Source organism: Mchenga conophoros, linkage group LG8 (genome assembly GCF_057382185.1).
Source record: "Mchenga conophoros isolate Kocher_MC1m ecotype Shallow Benthic linkage group LG8, M_conophoros_male_GT1.1, whole genome shotgun sequence".
Classification (NCBI taxonomy): Eukaryota; Metazoa; Chordata; class Actinopteri; order Cichliformes; family Cichlidae; genus Mchenga; species Mchenga conophoros.
In genome coordinates, this window is record NC_140533.1 from 29,895,387 (window position 1) to 29,916,772 (window position 21,386).

At 44.1% G+C, this 21,386-nt stretch overlaps 2 protein-coding genes across 3 annotated transcripts in view; one reads left to right on the top strand and one right to left on the bottom strand.

Annotated features, from left to right (window-relative positions):
- Positions 1-21,386, top strand: part of LOC146569168 (uncharacterized) — a 228,821-nt gene that overhangs the window by 81,004 nt on the left and 126,431 nt on the right. The gene's annotated exons all lie outside the window — the stretch shown is intronic.
- Positions 702-21,017, bottom strand: dpysl4 (dihydropyrimidinase like 4). 2 transcript variants are annotated; one of them, XM_085285506.1, is made up of 16 exons: positions 20,436-21,017; positions 18,154-18,436; positions 13,892-13,980; positions 11,971-12,155; positions 11,731-11,895; positions 11,552-11,613; positions 11,392-11,472; positions 8,387-8,455; positions 8,174-8,294; positions 5,521-5,677; positions 5,019-5,160; positions 4,804-4,888; positions 4,130-4,215; positions 3,868-4,047; positions 3,583-3,748; positions 702-3,482 (listed from the first exon to the last, which is right to left on the bottom strand). In XM_085285506.1, the coding sequence occupies exons 2-16, from the start codon at positions 18,418-18,420 to the stop codon at positions 3,391-3,393; spliced, it is 1,947 nt and encodes a 648-aa protein (XP_085141632.1). In that variant the 5' UTR covers positions 18,421-18,436; positions 20,436-21,017; the 3' UTR covers positions 702-3,390. The 2 variants fall into 2 exon arrangements, with proteins under 2 accessions (XP_085141632.1, XP_085141633.1); XM_085285507.1 differs by lacking the exons at positions 18,154-18,436; positions 20,436-21,017 and adding an exon at positions 16,122-16,258.

A 21,386-nucleotide genomic window follows, 5' to 3' on the forward strand; every position in this document is an offset into this window, starting at 1 on the left:
ATGCATCTTTGTGAGCATCAACAGTTCTTTCTCTGTAGTCTGATGAACTGATTTCTTTAGTTCTTGGCATGATGCTGAAGTTTTTAAACTGAGTGTAAATCGGGTGTTAACTCTATTTTGATTTTACAGCTTTGAGTATTACAAAGGTAAAGCCCATCGATGGCTTGTGCCTGACACTGATTATTTTTTCCTGAAATAATGCTCTGCTGAAAAAGCACCTTCAACAAATTTCATAGTGCGGCTAATAATTTTGTCCTCCCCTGTGCTATAGTTATTTACCCCAGTGAGAGGCGAAAGAGCTTGTAGTGCAAAACCCCAGGCTTTACCGTTACCTGGATGAGACCAAATCCTGCTTCTTCTCAGTCCGATCTTCTTTTTATTTCCCTTTTCCTTGTGTAGTCAAAATGACTAAAGTATCTAAATCAACTTAAGCTGTCGTTTAAAAGAAGTAGGACATAAAAGAGTCTCCAGTTTTAGGAGAATGAATCTGATCTTAAACCTCGCACTCTGCGACACACTCGATACATCCCCCCACAAGCTGAACCATGGAAGGTGTCAGGAACGGACCTGGATCCAAAACCAGAAGAAGGCCGAGTGCCGTTTGGATTTCTACTTAAAATAGAAACTTGCTCGCCGAAGCGCTCTTACTTCAGTCTGAATGATGAAGATTCCATCACATTCAGGAAACACACATCTCTATGGTCAGTTTTTCTCTTCTTCCTTTATTCATGCAGCTCTCATCACATCTGGAACAATTTTTTTCATTCACCAACAAAACAACAACAACAATGTTGACCTGTGTGCACCAGGACTTCATGCCCTCTATGCTGGCTCCGGTGCACCTGTAAGGACGGAAAGATGTTCGACTGCTACAGAAACACACTGCACGACACAGATACCATTTTTGAGCCTGGCTTCATACTAGACTGACCAGCTGCTGTGCAGATGAAAAACAACATCTTATTACTATAGCAACAGCCTGCCACAAACATGGTTGCCATGGGCTGCGTGGACACTTGTGAGCTAACTGATGCTAACACTTCCAGGATACAAAAAGTGTAAAAAATACAAAATGAACTTTGTACAAGTCTAACACACTGTTAAAAATCTGAGGTCATCAGAGGACAAAGGTCAGAGGTCATGGTGGATACTTACAGCAGGATCTGATCATGGACGTAACCCTAACTGATGGCTCAGCATTCGCCCCGGTGTTTCACTCCAAGAAGGAGAAAAATGGCCGTTATGTAAAGTCCAATGAAAGAGTCAGAAATCCTACTGAGAATGTGCAGATCAGATCAAGCTGTAGTGTAATGATATTATGTGGCTGTGCTAGCCTCCTTTGGGAGGTGGGCTTTGTAGGGATTGCTACTTGCAGGCTATCTGGATTTCTTAGCACCATTCACAGCCAGAGAAGAGAACATCTGCGTGAATCTGAAGGAGTTTAATTCTGATTCGGAGATTTTCAGAACGTCATTAAATGAATGAATTAGAAGGGCACTCGGACAGGCACGAGTCCTGTCTAACAAACAGGAAGCAGAAGCATTTGACACAACCAGCTGTCGCAGACAACAGCTGAAAGCAACCAGAGGAGCTTCCACCTGGAACAGAAACCTGACCTGAAGGAATACTGGTGCGACTGCGACAGTTCTCTCACGATGAAGTGGCATGACCATGTCCTGCTAATCAAAGAGCACTACAGAAAGCACAAATGTTCGGTTATAATTCTGCTACTACGACTGAAACTACAACTACTGCATTTATCAGAGCTGACAGAACAGATGGAGTGACAAATAATGACATGAAGATGAGAATACCAAAAACATTCAGTACCATGTTTCTAGGGTGTAGTACTAGTTACACTAACACTGTAGGGGTTGCTGTTGGGCTTCTACTGCAGAATGAGTCAGTAGGCTAAAGTATTATAGGGTCATAGTTCTAGGTAAAGTACTATTATAGAATAAAGTATTTGCTGTATGGTGTAAAACAGTCGTTATGTAGTTTTAGGGCAGAGTACTAACAGCTCTAATGCTGATGTGGTACTTAGTGGTAACTGTGGGGTTTGTACTGGGTTAAATACTAGCTGAAGTACTAATGGCATATAATTTATAACCCTTCCTTTATGTCAGGTAGCTTTAGTACTTGTAGAGGTACCACTCTGTCTGATGTAATACTTGTTTAGTAGGGGTGCAACGATACTCGTATCGGTATTGAACCGTTCGATACAGTGCTTTCGGTTCGGTACGCACAGGTATCGAACAATACAACATTTTTAATTTATTTTATCAACTTTTCTTCTGACGATGCTGTCTGTGTTGAGCGCTCAGTGGATCTGCGCTCGACAGTGCAGCCTAGGCGGAGTAGTCGGCAAACTGACCCTCCCCCACTCTCATTCAGATCTGGCCTTTGGAACTATTTTGGTTTTCATGTGACGTATGACCCTGAAGGTAAGCGCGTCATGGACAAAAGTAAAACAGTATGTTGGATGTGCCATGCAATGCTCAATTACATGGGTGGGAGCTAGTGTGTTAGCGCAGTTAGCTCGTTAATGTGTTGGCCGTGTTGTGGCGTTAACGTCATTTCAGATTAACGCTGACAGCACTAGTGGGAACACAACGAATATGACTGCACATTTACGCCGACATCATCCTAGTGCAAAGACAAGTGGAAGCAGACAAAAACAACAAGCAGCATGCTACTAACTTTACCCGAGTCATTTAGACAGCCGTTAGCACAGGATTCTCCTTATGGGGACCTGATATGTTTAATATGCTGCTGAGAATATAGCCCAGAAGAAGCGGATAGTAGAGCTTTTATTTTGGAAAGAGCCATTTCTCTCTAATAAACTCTCTTTTCCAAAGATGAGGGATTTCTCCATCAGATAGATTTATTATTTTTGTTGTTTCAGCAACATTAAATTTAAAAACTGTACTTTTGAGTTAAATATATATTTATAATTTTAATAAATGACAAATTAAAAAAGCATGAACATTTTTTTTTGTATCGAAAAAATATTGAACCGTGAATTTTGTGTATCGTTGCACCCCTATTGTTTAGTAACTTGCAGTCTTAGTTGTACTTGATGCTTTTATATGCTGGAGTACTGCTATCTTAGAAACGTGAAGTAGTTCAGTGTAAGCAGGGCTTACTGGTATTTATCGAGTTGCATTGCCATTTTCTACTAGCTGAAATACTACAGCTTTATAAAAGTACAATTAGACGACTCAGGAGCTTTCTATTTAGGATTTAGTAGTTTAAGATTTTAAGACTAGCTGTAGGGTTGTTTGGAGGGTTGCATTTGAGTTCATGATGAAATATTACTATTATGAAGCGCTAGTAGTCATTGTAAGGACTGTTGGACAGTCTCACAGCGACTGCTTCATTCTTCCAGTTTTAGGATAATGACGTAATGTTGGATCGTCCACCAGGAGGTGCCACAATCCTCTGAGTAGAGCGCCGTGGTATGTGGTCATCAATCTGAGTTCCTGGACAGAAAAACAAGAAGATGATCATTTCAGTGTCACTGTTATCGTGTTTTTTATTGCTAACCTTACACTGGTCAGATTATTGACCAGAAAACAGCACCTGCGAGGGTGAATCCCGACTGGTGGAGATTTCGGGGGCCAGTCAGGGTTTTTGGACATGGGGGCCCCCTGGTGGTCGGGGTGGGTGGGACTGATTTAGTCATGCTGATGACATCATGGACTGGACCATCGTAGTTTCCACGGGGGACACCGCGAGTTTCGGCCATCTGAAACGGGAAGAAATAAACCTCCAGATTACTGGATCATTTAGCCTACTGGACAGGTGGAGGCTGTTACCATGCATCTGTCACTAACTACCTCTCAGCGGCCGCTAACTGCCGGTTACCTTGCTACGGGCTTTGATTCTCTTGTACACGATATCAGGAAAAGCCTTCCTGGGAATGAAGCGTCCTGAACCTTCGGTCACGTTGAGTTTTCCGTCCTCCAGAAGAACTCGTCCGCCGCTGATCACCACCGATGCCACTCCCCGAAACTCCAAACCCTCAAAGATGTTGACCTCTAGGTTCTGCACACAGGAAATTGATCATGATGAGAAGTTTTGAAGAGGTTTGACCCTAGATGTAAATGATTTATAGCGGTGTTATTACCAGGTTGTGAGTGTTTGCAGAAACGATTCGTGTCTCCTTCGGATTCCAGATGACAATATCAGCATCAGATCCAACAGCGATCCGACCTGAGTGTACAGAAGCATCAATCCTTAAAAACAGCTAATGTTTGGGGAAGAAAGGGCTGCAAGACTTTGTAAGATTGTTCTTCAGGATGGCCGGAGTGTTTTGTGATGTAAAGCCGGTATGTCCTTGGACTGATCCAAAGAATCTCTCTTCTCTGTGAGTGTAAAGAAGTTTTAACCATGCCAATCTCTGAGATATCGAATTATTAAAAAGAGCAATTTTAGCAATGTATCTCAATTTTTCTGGATGAAAAAGAAATGCTGCTGTAGTAAATGAAAGAAATTTGTCAGCACATCTCTTTGGGCTGTAAGACATGCTTGTGTAAAATCTGGTAACTTGTTGTCCATTGTCACTGAATTGTTTATTTATTACGTAATTACTTTGACCTAGTATGATTCATTAGCAGCAAAAGTTGTATATATATTTATTCACATTTTTCAGTGCCATCCAATGAGGTGGCTTGGAGTCTTCACCTGGCCTATCCTATATTTGACACCCCTGAAATTTGTCCTCTTGTCCCAGAAACCTGTCTCCAGTATTTATCTGGTGTATTTATCCTTTACAACATTTACCTGTGACTGACGTCATACCTTTTCGTGGATACATGCTGAAGAGCTTTGCAGCATTGGTGCTGGTTACTGCAACAAACTCATTCTCATCCATCATTCCAGTGGCCTGAGAAACACAGTGGAAACAGCATGAATGCTGGGACTCACAGTAAAAGCAGAGAGATGGAGATCAGGAGGAGGAGAATCAGTACATTCACACTGATGATACCATGAGACTGAGGGTCAAGTTTTCTTACCACTGCTCTGTCCCAGACCACAGACATCCTCTCCTCTATGCCATTAGTTCCCTCTGGAATCGAAGTGAAGTTGTCTTTACCAACAGCTTTCTGAGCGGTGGAAAAGCTGGCCTGAGCGCTGGAGGTTACTTGGAGGTCTCCACTGGAAAACACACAGCAAGCACTTGTAAGGGTCACCTGTGACATCTCAATGGTTCAGGTGAGGGGTAGTAAATGGCCTGTATTTGTATAGCGCTTTACACAACCAGTCATCCACACATCCACGCACACATTCACACACTGGTGATGGCAGCTACATTGTAGCCACAGCCACCCTGGGGCGCACTGACAGAGGCGAGGCTGCCGGACACTGGCGCCACCGGGCCCTCTGACCACCACCAGTAGTGAAGTGTCTTGCCCAAGGACACAACGACCTGTCCAAGCCGGGGCTCGAACCGGCAACCTTCCGATTACAAGGCGAACTCCCAACTGTTGAGCCACGATCGCCCCATGAAATGCTTACCATGCTAACAGGGAGGTCAAGTACTGCGGAGTCGAAGGATCAGGGTTAAGGGGCGGGCTTGTGACGAAGGCAGCAGCTATGGCCCAGTCTTTCGACCAATAATGGGAGCCGTCGGTAGCCAGGCCAGCTGTGATTGGTTCCCCATACACCACCATGCCTGAGGACAAAGAAGTTCAACTTTAGGGCACCAAGTTGCTTTTAAAGTATCAGTACCTGAGGCTGGGGGTGTTGTTTATGGTAACAAGTTACCCCAGAGCTGTGTGCAGTCTGTCAAAGTAAACTGGCTTAGGTGACCCCTTTCTCTGTATGACTTGAACATGGTGGTTAGTTCACCAAATGAAAAGCTCAGACAGCTCGACATCCAGTCCAGAAAAATGTAAATGTTGTGTTTCAGGACAGCTGGAAATCCAGAGGCTCCTGATCCAAGCCACAGGTGCGGCCAGCGACAACTCTAGAAACTGGCACCAAACTACTGACAGTCCAGAACAGTCACTCAGACCTCTCTCAGAGTCCAGGATTCCTGCGTGAACAGGAGCAGAGGGTAAGTGGCTGGTTTGGCAAACGAAGGAGACAAATGACCAGATATGGAGGAAGCCCAGCGTCACAAACATTCAGAGACTGCCTTCTTCCAGCATAAATAGGAACCGGCTAACAACCAAATCTCTGCTAGGTGTATTAATCAGATTCTGACCTGAGAATGTCAGAATCTAAGAACAACCATACCTTCTGACCTGGGTGATAGGTAGCAACAGTGGTACGCCAAAGGCTGTCAGGAAACTTGTTTTGTTCTTTTGTCCATAACAGGGCTGCTCGAGTGGCCCTCCAGATCCTGCGGCAATGACGGACATGAAGTTGAACAGAAGGAAATCTCACCTTCAAAAGTTGGAAACAGACGTAGCCCAGAGACACTTCGAAAGATGACAAACCCGTAGCAGAAGATGCCAGCGAATTGTGAGCAAATTCGATCCAAGAAATTGGTTGGCTCCAAGTTGCCTTATTGGAGGATGCAAGACATTGAAGAGCAGCCTCCGGCTCCTGACGTGCCCTCTCCACCTGCCCTTTAGTCTGTGGATGGAAACCAGAAGACAAGCTCACCTGCTCGTCTCTCCAGACTCGAGGTGTAAATTGTGGGCCACGATATGACACAATGTGTTGAAATATACCGTGAAATCGGAAAACATGGTGGACCATGGGGTTGAGCAGCTTCTAGCGCAGACTGGAGTTTGGAGAGGGCGAAAATATGTACAGCCTTTGAAAAATAGTCTATGATGGTGAGAAGGACTGTTTTACCCTCCGAGGGAGGCAGACCAATGATGAAGTCCACTGGGATGTGAGACCAAGGTTGTTCCGAGGTTGTAAGAGGGTGCAGGAGGCTGGCTGGAGGTGAACTGACAGATTTGTTTTGAGCACACAGAAGACATGCAGAAAAATGCTACCAGGCTTCTTTGATCAAGGACGGCCACCAGAAGGAGCGTTGAAGAAGAGTGATAGCCCGGTTCTTACTGGGATGGCAGGCCAACTTAGAGGAATGGAGCCAGTGGATGACTCATTAATGGATGTTGGATGGAACATACAGCCGGTTGGGTGGACCGCCACCTGGATAAAATTCATCCCTTTTGGCAATTCAGATCAGTGACTTCATCTTGGAGGTGAGTGAAACTCAGAGAGAAAATCGGGCTTTGCATTCCGAGAACCTGGTCGATGAGTAATTGTGAAATTAAAGCCTGGGAAGAAGGCCCCCCTGGATTGAAATCTAGTTATCATCTCAGTAGACAAAGGAGAAACAGTTCAGGAAGTCACGGACCATGTGAAACACAGATGGTGCACAGATTAATCCAAAAGGCATTACGAGGTATTCAAAATGTCCTAAATCTTTACTAAATGCAGTCTTCCACTCATCCTCTTCTTTGGATGCAAGGTGTTTCGCAGTTTAAAGAACACCGTTGTGCTCTGTGGGAATTCAACATTCAAACTTGATGTTTTTTAAGTTTTGTTTTTTCTCTTGTTATTTTAGTTATATTTGCATGTTTGAAATAAAATAAAAAAATAAAATCTATCTAAAAGGGGGATACAGCAGTGGGGGGAGTGGATATTTGTTTTGGATGGTGATATTATTTAGACCTTGGTAACTGATGGACAAAGAGACTTGTCCTTTTCTCTACAGAAAAGAACCCTGCACCTACAGGAGAAGTGGAAGTGCAAATGTGCCAGCTGTGAAACCCTTGGTAATATATTTTTCCATTTTCAGGTTTGGTGAGACTGTAACTATGACTTGTAGGTAGCGAAGCTATGGGAAGAAGGTCTATTGCACATTAGGCCAGATCTTTACGAAAAAACTGAACAACAGATCTGGGGCTTCACTGGGGCTCTGCCTCCCGTTCTACTTTTAAATACTCTAGGAACAACAAGTAGGCCTGCAGTGTGAGAGCAAAGTGCTCTGATAGGGTGATATGGTACTACAAGGTCATTAAGATAAGATGGGGCCTGATTATTTAAGACCTTGTAGAGATGGGTGAGCCGGGAAACAGAAGGACCACCAGCTGAGCTCAGCATTCACCCTCTGACTCTGAAGGCTCAGGACCCCAAATAAGGGTCTGAATGAAACCTGTTAAATCTGGATTAAAGGCCAAAAGGACGAAGCTGACGCCCTCACCTTTCTTCCTGGCTTTGGCGATGACATCAGCAGCAGATTTGCTCATTACCTTGGTAATGTACAGCGGGCAGTTGGACTGTTTGGCAATGGTGATGGCCCGATACACTGCCTCAGTCTCTACCTGAAGCACACACAAAAACACACATCAGAAATATGCAACATGCCAACACATCAGCCACAATCTGCACAGGAGTGTGTCTCAGGTGTGCGTACCTCTTCTGAGTGCGATATAACATGTCCTTCAGGTCCAGTAATGCCAAGACAGAGAAGCTTCTTCTGCTCCTGAAACAAACCAGTATATACCAGTTAAAACATATTTACACCAGTTAAAGCCTCGGGTAACCAAACAGTGAAACTGAGCATGAACCTTATTCTCCAGGAACAGGTAAAATGACAAAATCAAAGGGTGTGAGTCTGTTTGTTGTGTTAAAATCTCTCTCTGCCATGTCATTAGAGGATGTCACATTCTGGCAGGAGGCAGCAGTGTACCTACAAGCTATTTGTGAACCACACGCAAACCATAGTAGTGGTTCGCTGCAGGGTGTCAGACCAGAGACACCCCAGCTTTAAAGGCTCATTATGGTAATGGAAGCTGTGAATGTTGGAGGAACTGTGGCTATGACACAGCTCACCACTACCATCCAGTGGCTTGCAAAAGGATTGGCCCCCTTGAACTTTCCCACATTTTGTCACATTACAGCCACAAACATGAATCAATGTTATTGGAATTCCACGTGAAAGACCAACACAAAGTGGTGCACATGTGAGAAGTGGAACGAGAATCATACATGACTCCAAACATTTGTTACAAATAAATAACTGCAAAGTGGGGTGTGCGTAATTATTCAGCCCCCTTTGGTCTGAGTGCAGTCAGTTGCCCATAGACATTGCCTGATGAGTGCTAATGACTAAATAGAGTGCACCTGTGTGTAATCTAATGTCAGTACAAATACAGCTGCTCTGTGACGGCCTCAGAGGTTTGACCCATACTCCGGAGCAGTAGGAGGCGGTAATGCTCCTTTTTGTTGGTTGCCAACCGCCGTTAAACACGAAGAAGAAGAAGAAGAAGAAGAAGACGGCGGCGGCGGCCTCAGAGGCCGTCTAAAGGAATATTGGGAGCAACAACACCATGAAGTCCAAAGAACACAGCAGACAGGTCAGGGATGAAGTTATTGAGAAATTTAAAGCAGGCTTAGGCTACAAAAAGATTTCCCAAGCCTTGAACATCCCACGGAGCACTGTTCAAGCCATCACTCAGAAATGGAAGGAGCATGGCACAACTGTAAACCTGCCAAGACAAGGCCGTCCACCTAAACTCACAGGCCGAACAAGGAGCTGATCAGAAATGCAGCCAAGAGGCCCATGGTGACTCTGGACGAGCTGCAGAGATCTACAGCTCAGGTGGGGAATCTGTCCACAGGACAACTATTAGTCGTGCACTGCACAAAGTTGGCCTTTATGGAAGAGTGGCAAGAAGAAAGCCATTGTTAACAGAAAACCATAAGAAGTCCCATTTGCAGTTTGCCACAAGCCATGTGGGGACACAGCAAACATGTGGAAGAAGCTGCTCTGGTCAGATGAGACCAACATGCAAAACACTATGTGGCAGAAAACTAACACTGCACATCACTCTGAACACACCATCCCCACTGTCAGATATGGTGGTGGCAGCATCATGCTCTGGGGGGGCTTCTCTTCAGCAGCGACAGGGAAGCTGGTCAGAGTTGATGGGAAGATGGATGGAGCCAAATGCAGGGCAATCTTGGAAGAAAACCTCTTGAAGTCTGCAAAAGACTTGAGACTGGGGCGGAGCTTCACCTTCCAGCAGGACAACGACCCTAAACATAAAGCCAGGAAACAATGGGATGGTTTACAACCAAACATATCCATGTGTTAGAACGGCCCAGTCAAAGTCCAGATCTAAATCCAGTCGAGAATCTGTGGCAAGATCTGAAAACTGCTGTTCACAAACGCTGCCCATCTAATCTGACTGAGCTGGAGCTGTTTTGCAAAGAAGAATGGGCAAAGATTTCAGTCTGTAAATGTGCAAAGCTGGTAGAGACAGACCCTAAAAGACTGGCAGCTGGAACTGCAGCTGGTTCTACAAAGCATTGACTCAGGGGCTGAATAATTACGCACACCCCACTTTCAGTTATTTATTTGTAAAACATGTTTGGAATCATGTATGATTTTCGTTCCACTTCTCACGTGTGCACCACTTTGTGTTGGTCTTTCACCTGGAATTCCAATAACATTGATTCATGTTTGTGGCTGTAATGTGACAAAATGTGGGAAAGTTCAAGGGGGCCCAATACTTTTGCAAGCCACTGTATTTTGGGATTGTAAGAATAACTACTGGAGAGATGTCCATAAAGTGATGCAAAACATCTTTAGTACATATTTAGCCTTTGATTTCAAATCCATATTTTTAGGACACATAGCCTCAGACATAAAGTGTATAGATAAATACTAACTATGTGAACTGCTAGCTGCAAGTAAAAAGGCACCGACCAAAAGATGGCTAACATAGGATCCACCAACATTAAACAGCTGGATTGATGTAACTTTTGAGATGTATAAGATGGAAAAGATAACTTTTTTAGTGAATTTTGAGTATGAGAAATTTGTAAAACACTGGGGAGAATGGCTCCGCTATGTGATGATATTCATCATTGAAGGAATGGTTGTTTAAATTTTTGTTTGTTATAATAACATGTACTAATGCTATGTCACCATCTGCTACTGAGTGTGTTGGCTTTGCAATTGCTCTCTCTCTGGATAGTTACAAACTGTATCTGTCTTTAGATATGTTTGTTTGTGTGCTTTCTTTTCTTTCTCTTTTTTCGTACCTGCTTGAAGAAAAAGTACTTGAAGTGATGGCGGTCACCCAGACTACTGTACATATATGAGTCTTAGAACAAAGGAAGCCATCAAATAATGTACATTTTATTTCATGCATAACTTCAATAAACACTAAAAAAAACAACCTTTTTTTGCTTCTGACTACAACACTTAATTCAGTTCAATTTTGTTTTATTTACATATCGCCAAATCACATCAACAGTCACCTCAAGACACAAACAGTTGTCTCCAGCTTCTGTTTGCATTATGCTCATCCTTAGTTTGGACTCATTTAACTGATTCAAGCCAACTGTGAAACACCAACTTTCAGTTTTCTGCTCTTTATTAAATGAACAGTCAGAGTTTTGCTCAGTTACCTCATCAATGATGTCACCATTCTCAGCATGGACCTGCGCGATGGCTCCGAGATCACGGAGGACACTGAAGGCCTCATAGAGCTGAAACCATGACAACGGTAAAATGAAAGCAAAACTAACAAAAAGAAACGATTAATGAGAAGTTACTCTGTCTGCACACCTGAGAGTCGGAGCTCTGGTACTTATCTTTGTAGGCCATGAAGAAGAGGAAGGAGTTCACACCTGAAACACAGAGTACTGCAGTTTATACTCAGCCAGACTACAGTTCACCCTCTGTGTCTTGCGATATCTGACTATAATTGATAATGAGCTTATTGATTATTGCTTGGCAATCTTGACCTTTGTCCTTGACAAGTGTCTCCAGCTCCTCGTACAGCCCTTCGTGCCAGCGGGTGATGTCCACATGGAGGGAGAAGTCGCAGCACGCCCTCTGCTCTGCCGCATCTTTCCACTGGTCAAATGCCGTTAGTAAACTAGTCCCCGGCTCCACCAGCACGTGGTCCACTGCCAACACAACCAGCTTACCGTTAGCACATCACACTGAGGCCAGATGGTATTGATCGAGTATTGGTTACTGACTAATGGTGGTGGTTCCTCCGGACAGGGCGGCTCTAGTTCCCTGGTAGAAGTCATCTGCCGGGTTCAGGCCTTTCTGCGGTGAGTACAGGTTTGTGTTGGCGTCGATTCCTCCAGGGATCACCAGCTGACCATATGCGTCCACCGTTTTCACGCCGGGCGGGACAATCAGGTTCTCGCCGATCTGTCTGATCAGGACACAACAGGAAGTCCGAGGTATCATTGGTGTAATTATCGATTAGAATGTTCACTCGACATCTGACTATAGGAGTAACCTGATGAAATATACTTTGCTGTGTTGTACCAGTGCTCGATGAAGACCACTAGTATACTTCCAGCAGGGGTGGGGAACGCCAGGCCTCGAGGGCCGGTGTCCTGCGGGGTTTAGATGTGTCCTTGATCCAACACAGCTGATTTAAATGGCTACATGACCTCGCCAGCATGTGTTGAAGTTCTCCAGAGGCCTGGTAATGAACTCATCATTTGATTCAGGTGTGTTGACCCAGGGTGAGATCTAAAATCAAGGCCTGGAGTTGGACACCCCTGACTTACAGTAAACCGGGCTTTTGGATTTTCTCGTTTTCACTTCTGGTAAGATGAGCAAGCAAAAGGTTAAAAACAATGAAGCAGATCTAAGAACACCCTGGGAGAAGACGACTGGAGCTCGGGATGGCCAAAGAAGAGAAACCAGCACCTCATCTCTGACTTTTTTAAAGATGAGGAAGCAGATGAAGGACTGCTCTGTCAGAGACTGAGCTGTGATTGTCTACAGCTCAAGATGATGCTGATTCTCTGAAGTAAAGAGAGTTTAGGAATAAAACTTTGGAAGATAAACTTTTGCTTGAAGACGTCATGAAGAACACCCTAAAGCTTGTAAATTGACTTTTCTACTCTTTCTGAGCACTTTAAGCCTTTTTTCTATGTAACATTTACACACATTCATACTCCAGTGGATGCATCAGAAAGCAGATGGGGGTTGATATCTTGCCTAAAGCATGCAGGCTGGAGCAGATGGGTATCAAACCACCAACCTTCCAATTAGTAGGTGACCTGCTCCACCACCTGAGCTACAGCCGCCTCAAGTGGCAGAGGCTGAAGGACCAGATGTGCTGGTCTTTGGATAAAAATGGACAAAAGAGCTGCTCAGTGTGGAGAGAGCACCACGACGGGATGGGGAGATGCTTAGGCCACACTGGGAAGGTTGATTATGAAGATTCTCAAACACAGGGACAAAGTGAAGGCGATTCACACCGACCACAAGTAAAAACCTGACACCCAACCAGTGAGATTTTAAAAGTAAATTAAATGAAATAAAGATTATGTGTGAAGAACTCAGTGCGGTCCAAACAGCTGGAAACCAGTTTTCAGATGCAGCCTTTAGACTGAAGGTCAGTATGATCCAAATTCTGCTGCCTATCACAGACATACGTGAGCAATGACTCGGATGAGAACATCTGGTTTGACACAAAGATCCAACCGTTTCAGGAAGAGCTCAGAGAGACGCAGAGGAAATGATTTGTTAAGAAACTCCACTGAAGCTGCCTCTCCTGCTCTGAATCCAGGGTGTCAGCATTAGTACAAACGTGAACAAATATCGATGAACTTTCAAGATCACAGTGAAATTTGGTCTTCTCAATGACCAAATGCCCCCCACTAAAAAAACCCAACTAATTACAGAAAATACACTGCAAATGCTCCATCAGAGGAACCAATAACCCCAACATATACCTGAAACATTGACCTTTTTGAGTCAAAGAAAACTTGGTTTTAAACATGAAGGGCTATGTTGTTCTTCAGATGAGGAAAACGTTTTTTCTTCAGTGAATTTGCGTGTTTCGTTTGCCATGTGTGGAACACGAGGACATGTTTGTTCCTCTTTAAATCAGAATGATTACATCAGTGAGAAAAAAGAGAATATATTTACTTGATTGTCCCATCCTCAATATAGATATCAGCGTAGAACGACTGGTCGTCATTGACAATCTTTCCTCCTTTGATGATCAGACGGTCGCCCTGGAAACAGAGAGGATGGTGCATAGATCATAGGAAAGAAGCTTCTGACTGCAGATTCAGACGGGGTCGACGGGAGAGGTGTGGCCACCAAGCAAGTTGAGAACGCTTTCTTTGAGTTAGCTGGATCAGAGTTAGCAGCTCCCACCACATTATCATCTTTCTGGTAATTCTGACTCTCTGCTTTAGAATTTAAGCCTGCTCATGTTTAAAGAGGCATTTCACAGGTCACGTGACTCTTCTTCCTCACAAAATGATCCTCGTTCCGCTTGTCCTTATTATGTTGGGGATGGGGCTATCTCAGCTACCGTTGGTCAGGAGGCAGGGTCACAGTTTTTATTTGATTCCTGATGTTTTAGTTGTTTCCTGCCTTCCTTGCGTCCCCTTGTAGCTTCTGATCTAGTCTTTATCTCTGTGTTTGGCATCTATGTTCTTTCCTGTTTTATTTTGATAGTCTCGTGTCTTGTATTTATTTTTACTTTGCATGTTACAGGTGTTTCCCCTCATTAGCACTCGGTGTGTCTGTGTGCATGAATAACATGCCTTTGCCCTCAGTCACCTCCTGAGTGCCCTATGCTGGGCCGTGAATATTTATAATATTCATAACATATAAAAATGTATATTATATGATGTCATATTACACATATACAGTTATTATCCATGTGAGACGGGTAAAAACGAGTCTCCGGTTCTGAAGATGAAGCCGGTGTTTCTCTAGATTAAAACGGAGGCTGTGCTCTGTATTTACCCGTTGTCATGGCAAATCCTGGACGATGACCTCAGAGTGGACTGAACTCTGATCACTAATCTCAGCCGATTATCTGCAGTCACAGTTTTACAGATGTGCATCGCCTCTGATGAGGTCCCTGATTGGAGGAGTAACTCAAAGAAAGCCTGGATTTCTTGAACTTGAACATCTGTTTGGTGCAATCCAATCTCGTGATACAACACAGATGGAGGCTGCCACCCCAACGTCACCCACTAGACCAGGGGTCGGCAACCTTTCTGATGATGAGTGCATCTAAAATTTCCTCAGAAGTCAACGTGCCACATGATTGCATTAGCATTAAATTTAATAACGCTCTATATGAACAGTTAAACACTATATAGAACAACTTTATAGAATCATATTTGTTCGCAGATGTTGGCAGCTGTCAGCGAACAGTTATCGCTGTCTACATGTTTTTAATGTATGCTAGCATCATTCAGAGCCAATCAGCTTTTAGCTGATGGTGACTGCACACCTGACCTTACAAAGGGAGATAAAGCATGTGTGAGTGCTGTAAACACTGCGGTCAGACTGTAAACGAGCTGCTGTGTGAATAAAGTTTATATGAAGCAGGAAGTAAAGGAGGTAAACTGGTGAGCACGGGTTTTATCAAATATCGAGTGTTTGAACATTAAGGCCAGCTGTAGTTTCCTCCTGTGGCCTGCAGCCTTACTCGGGTTTATCGCACTGAAGAAAGAATAAGAACAAAGAACAAATATACGCTACGTGGCTCAAAGTGGTGAAACCGCAGTCCTGCAGTTTCACTATACCAATAAATACATTTACAGAAATAAAGTCGCCAGTATGGAGAAATATGAAAACACAGCAGATTAGTGTTTTAAACTAAAACACTTCAGACGCTCCAGCCGTCTGAGCTCTGAAAGATCTGATTGGTTAGTGCTGGTGAGTTCATACCTGCTGATCTCTGCTCTGGAGCAGGTTGGGTCTACAGCATCAGTTACCATGGTGATATACCCTGAATTACCTGGATAGACCAAATACTGCCCCTCCCACTGCCACAGGTGAGCAGGACGGATGAACTGTTTTTAAAAACACGCGTAAAACGTGGATCCTGTCACCTGACAGGTGAACTGAAACAAATCGAACCGTGCTGTGCCAGGACTGGAACTGGCTCAGGTTTTAACCCGTGCATTTTTATCGACCTCCCCTGAAGGCAGCGTGAAAAAAACCTGTCAGCATCCGTGACCTCTGCAAACCGAGCCAAGCCGAGCCAGGCCGAGGTAGACGTGTCTAATCAGCCCCGCCCCGCCCGGCCCGGCTCGCTTCCCAGCCTCGGTATGCTTCTGACTGACCGGCGGAGCCGCAGCATCACCGGTTGGTTTGCCCCGGCTCGGCCCGGCTCGGGTGGACCTACCGCGTGTCTCGCGCTGCTCTTCTTGGCCTGGAACGACATCCCGATCGATCTGTGATCAGCTGATTGATCCGCTCACACACGCACACAGACACAGCAGCTATTGTTGCGCCCGTCGACACTGACGTCACGTTTCCGACAACACAGCCTGACACAGCTTCCGGTGGGAGCTTCAAAGTAAATCTCCCGAACGTGTCTTCTTAGAGTAATCAGAGTAAGAGTACGAGTATTGGAGGCACATTAAGAAAATATATATTTTATTGATCATTTTTTGAATAAAGTCGAAGTTTCGAGATGAGAGTGGAAATGTGGAGTTAAACGGCTGCTGTAACACACTGAGGCGCTCATAAACAGCGCGGACATCAGGGAAGCTGCATCCGTCGCAGGAGTGGATCTGAACAAGTGAAATCGTTGGTCAGATGCCAGGTTCTTGCAGCCTCGGCAGTCAGTTTGCGTTGAAACAACGGTCATCTCCTCAGAATGATGTCTGGTTCCAGTTCAGACTAACAGCAACGAGTCAAAATGATCAAATGCTTTAAAGTGTTTATAATGTTTTAAGTGCTTTAAACTGATTTCTCTCCGAGTCCACCTCGAGTCTATGAACTGAGCAGATGCTGCTGTGTTTTTATTAAATTAGGAGATCCGGTGACTAAACAAAGAGCAGCTTCAGCTCAGCTTGAACTTTTTCATCAACATCAACTTTCAGATATTTAAACTCCTCAGGTTTTAGAGCAAATTAACAGCCTTTTATTCTGAAAGGAGATTAGACCTCTCGTGGCTTCTGATTGGCTCTTAGTGTCAACTAGTGGTCACAGATTTATTGAGTGATGTGAGTTGGATATTTTTTATTTGGATATAATTACACACAGTACAGAACAATAACACTCATGCTGCATGGCTGCACTGTCATTTAATCCTTTTAGTAGAACTGTACGCATACTTTTGTTTATTAGTCTGTCTATTTTTATTTTATTGTTATTTTATTCTGTAGAATGAATCACGAGTGAAAGCATGTAATAATGCACGTGTGCTAGTCTGCTCCAATTTCTCTGTAAGTACAACGACAGTAAAGGAATCTTTATCTGCTGAGGCCTGAAGGATCTGTTTATCCTCACCTTCATCTGTAGTTTGACTCTTAGTCCACACACACACACACACACACACACACACACACACACACACACACACACACACACACACACACACACAGAAACGTTTCGTCACTCATCCAAGTCAACTTTTGGAGATGTGTGTCTGATTGATATGCTGCTGATATCAGACTGATATTTCCTTACATGTAACAAGTAACTCCTCTCAAATACCTAAATATACCACACCTGAGTGTACCTGCTGCTGAGCCTTGTTTCAGGTTCTCAGTTCTTTTAGTTTTTAGTCAGTACTGTAGGGAGCGGCACGAGGATTCCCATCCCTGATATTTAGTTCGGTATCGTACTAAAATATAGCATTACCCAGGGAGGTGTTACTGTAGTACGCTCAGTAATCACAGTACAGTGAATGAAGTCTTGAATTATTTATGAGATGAGCGGATAGAAGAAACAAATCTACAATCAGCCTCTAACTTCTGAGAGCAATTAATCGTTGTGATTTACTGCACGAGGGATGAGAACGTGATGTAACAGACCTGTCTGCTGTGACCGTGGGGAGGATATGAATTGCTGAATAATTATTTTAAAGTGAAACTGAATCGTGAACTGTGTCTGTGACATTTCATTAGAAACCGAAGTGGAAGGAAGAAAAACTGGAAATGAAGTGAAGTCTCCACAGCCTGGGGTCACACTAACTGTATGCCCATGAACTTTGTAATACGATACAAAGTTGTTCCAAGCCGTCTTATCAATGATGTGTCACATGACTATACTTATCTGTAACAAATGACTGAAGCAAAATAAACACTCACCATCTGATGGTCAGTAACTCTGAGTTGTGTGAAGGTTGAAAGGTGAGATCAGCAGGATATGAGCATTACAAGGATAAACAGAACTCACATTTTCAATTCACTAGAAATAATACAAACCTCTCTCTTGCCACAATTTTCCCGAGTGTGTCCAGATGTGTGTCCTCTTCTGGCGGCGTGGCCTCCATCTCGGCTGTGGGTGCAAGTGGCTTGGCATCGCTGCGGCCGCAGACCCAACGACTCAAAGTTCAGTGTCTTGTTCTCGAACGCTCCCTCGACATTGCAGAACATCCCGCCATACTTCATCCGAGGTCGAGGAGAGTCTGAGCCGAGCCGCGAAAGGAGAGAAGAGCAGTCGTCCTCCGGGGAGCACCTCCTCTCAGACATCCTGGAGAGATGTGACCTGATCAGAAACAAGCAAGAGAAGAAAAGGAGGAGGCGGCGGGGAGGATGAAGATCTCAGACGATAAACGAACCGACAGGATGTGGAGGAGGAAGAAGGGAAGAAAGGAGGTCATGGGCCCAAAGTAAGATTAAGAGGGAGGAGGAGGAGAACACAAACCTTCAACCAATCAGATTCACAGGTCTGTCCTTTGTCTCCTTTTCTCTCTCAGGAGTTCATCTTTATTGCTCAGCATACCCTCACACCTCCTCACTCACTGATATCTCTGACTTTATCAGCTTAGAATCAGACGAAGGTCGTGACCAACACACACACACACACACACACACACACACACACACACACACACACACACACACACACACACACACACACACACACACACACGTCAGTGCTCATTACTGCTGATGCTCTGAAGTTGCTGCAGTTTGAACTTGATTTCTTTGCCTGTCAGATTTAGTCCATCTAATCACGCGCACACACACACACACACACACACACACACACACACACACACACACACACACACACACACACACAGCCAGTGAACTGTAACAAAGTCTGTAGTTCATGCCCACATGAAGCTTTCCTCTTTGAAAATGAAGTCAGAGTATCTGCTCAGAGTTCTTAAACTGAATGCAGGGCGACCGCAGTCAGAAAGTAAACAAAGGTTGTAACAACAAACATCAGGTTATTGGATGATCCAAACACAGTAAAGAAAAGGCATTCTATTCTATTCTACTCTAGTTTTTACTTCCCACTGTCACCATTGATGCTTATATAGGTGCTCTGACTAATTTTGTGTCGTCTTTACCTTATTAAAGTATATTTAGTTGACTGTTGTTGTGAATTACTGGTCTTTGAATGATGCTGAACTGATTTGGATTGGATTATTCTGGTGAAAATGCACTTGGACTCAATAATCCAACATAAGCAACAAAACACAGACTGCTCCTTGTTCGGTTTCCATTTTTAATCGCCAACTCTTCAGATGTTCAGTGTTTAGACTCACAGCAGGGATAGAAAAATATCATCTGGAATAATAAAAGTACAACAGCAGGATGCAACTTTTAAAACAACAGATTCTGATACTGCTTCATTTGAACACTGAGGATAACTCAGAGAAATGGTAAATGGTCAAAATGACAAAGTGCAGAATTTGAAGTCAAATACGGTTGCTGGCAGAAACCCAAAAGAAACAAAAGCTTTAAAAATATTAATGTAATGTAGGTATTAACCAAAATACAAAGTCTTTAGCTTTTTTATAATTAAACTTTTTATTTAACAATATCTGGTAACTTCAGTGTAAAGTGAAAAGGTGCATCATTTCATGTAATACTAATTAATCATATATTATATATTGTGATATAGTTTAGTTTTAGTTCTGTGACATTATTTAGATATGGATTTAGGAACAGAAACATATTGGGAGTCATTTCCAGGACCTAAATCCAAGATATCTAGCACCTCAAGGTCAGAGACCACTGCTGTGCTTCTCTCCATCAAATTAAACACAGTCTGAACCTGGTTTCTCTGGACCTCATGAACCTGGTTTGCCTGCACCTTATGAACCTGGCTTGTTTGGACCCGGTGAGACTGGTTAATCTAGACCTCCTGAACCTAGTTTGTCTGGACCCGGTGAACCTGGTCTATCTGGACCTCATGAACCTAGTTTGTCTGGACCCGGTGAACCTGGTTTATCTGGACCTCCTGAACCTGGTCTATCTGGAACTCCTGAACCCGGTTTGTCTGGACCTCATGAACCTAGTTTGCCTGGACCTCATGAACCTGGTTTGTGTGGACCTGGTTAACCTGGTTTATCTGGACCTCCTGAACCTGGTTTATCTGGACCTCCTGAACCTGGTTTATCTGGACCTCATCAACCTAGTTTGTCTGGACCCGGTGAACCTAGTCTATCTGGACCTCATGAACCTGGTTTGAACCTGCCAACACGGACGATGCTGCAATTCTACACTGCAATCATCGAGTCCATCCTCACCTCCTCCATCACTGTGTGGTACGCTGGAGCCACTATCAGGGACAAACAGAGACTGCAGCGTGTTGTGCGCTCTGCTGAGAAGGTGATTGGCTGCAGACTCCCATCTCTGCAGGACCTGTACACCTCCAGGACATTGCGGCGTGCAGCTCGGATCTCAGCTGGCCCTTCTCACCCTGGACACAGTCTGTTTGACCTGCTCCCCTCAGGCAGGAGGCTCCGGTCCATTCGCACCAGAACCTCTCGCCATAAGAACAGTTTCTTCCCCTCTGCTGTTGGACACATGAACAATAACCGTATGACTGTTCCCACCACTAACACATGACCCTACGCTGTGTTCACTGCATCATTCCATGTTTGCACTGATCACCACCTGCACTCATGTATATATCATGTATATATCTATCTACTTAGCACTTTTAATTCTTATTCTCATTTTTATTTTCATGTCTATTTAAGCTTAATTTATAACAGTATTTATAACAATATGTCTGTGAAGGTTCTCAGTCATCCAGGTCATCGTAGTCAAAGGAGCTTGCAAAGAAAAACGTCTGGACTTCTTTAAGTTGCTTGAAGACGTTTCACCTCTCATCCGAGAAGCTTCTCGGATGAGAGGTGAAACGTCTTCAAGCAACTTAAAGCAACTTAAAGAAGTCCAGACGCTTTTCTTTGCAAGCTCCTTTGAGTATTTATAACAGTATTTATAACAGCATGTTTGCACTGAAGCACCGCAACAATTTCCTAATGTTGTAAACCTGCTCAACATTTGGCAATGAAACCCTTTCTGATTCTGATTGCCTGGACCTGGTGAACCTGGTTTATCTGGACCTCATGAACCTGGTTTGCCTGGACCTGGTGAACCTGGTTTGTCTGGACCTCATCAACCTGGTTTGCCTGGACCCAGTAAACCTGGTCTATCTTGACCTCCTGATCCTGATTTATCTGGGCCTCATG

Excerpts from the sequence above, each read along its gene's own strand:
- dpysl4 (XM_085285506.1), bottom strand. The coding sequence starts at position 18,420 with ATGTCTGAGAGGAGGTGCTCCCCGGAGGACGACTGCTCTTCTCTCCTT. Across the intron at positions 8,456-11,391 it reads ATGGTGACATCATTGATGAG|GAGCAGAAGAAGCTTCTCTG; the intron begins GTAACTGAGCAA and ends GGTTTGTTTCAG. Across the intron at positions 5,678-8,173 it reads CGCCAAAGCCAGGAAGAAAG|GCATGGTGGTGTATGGGGAA; the intron begins GTGAGGGCGTCA and ends CTTTGTCCTCAG.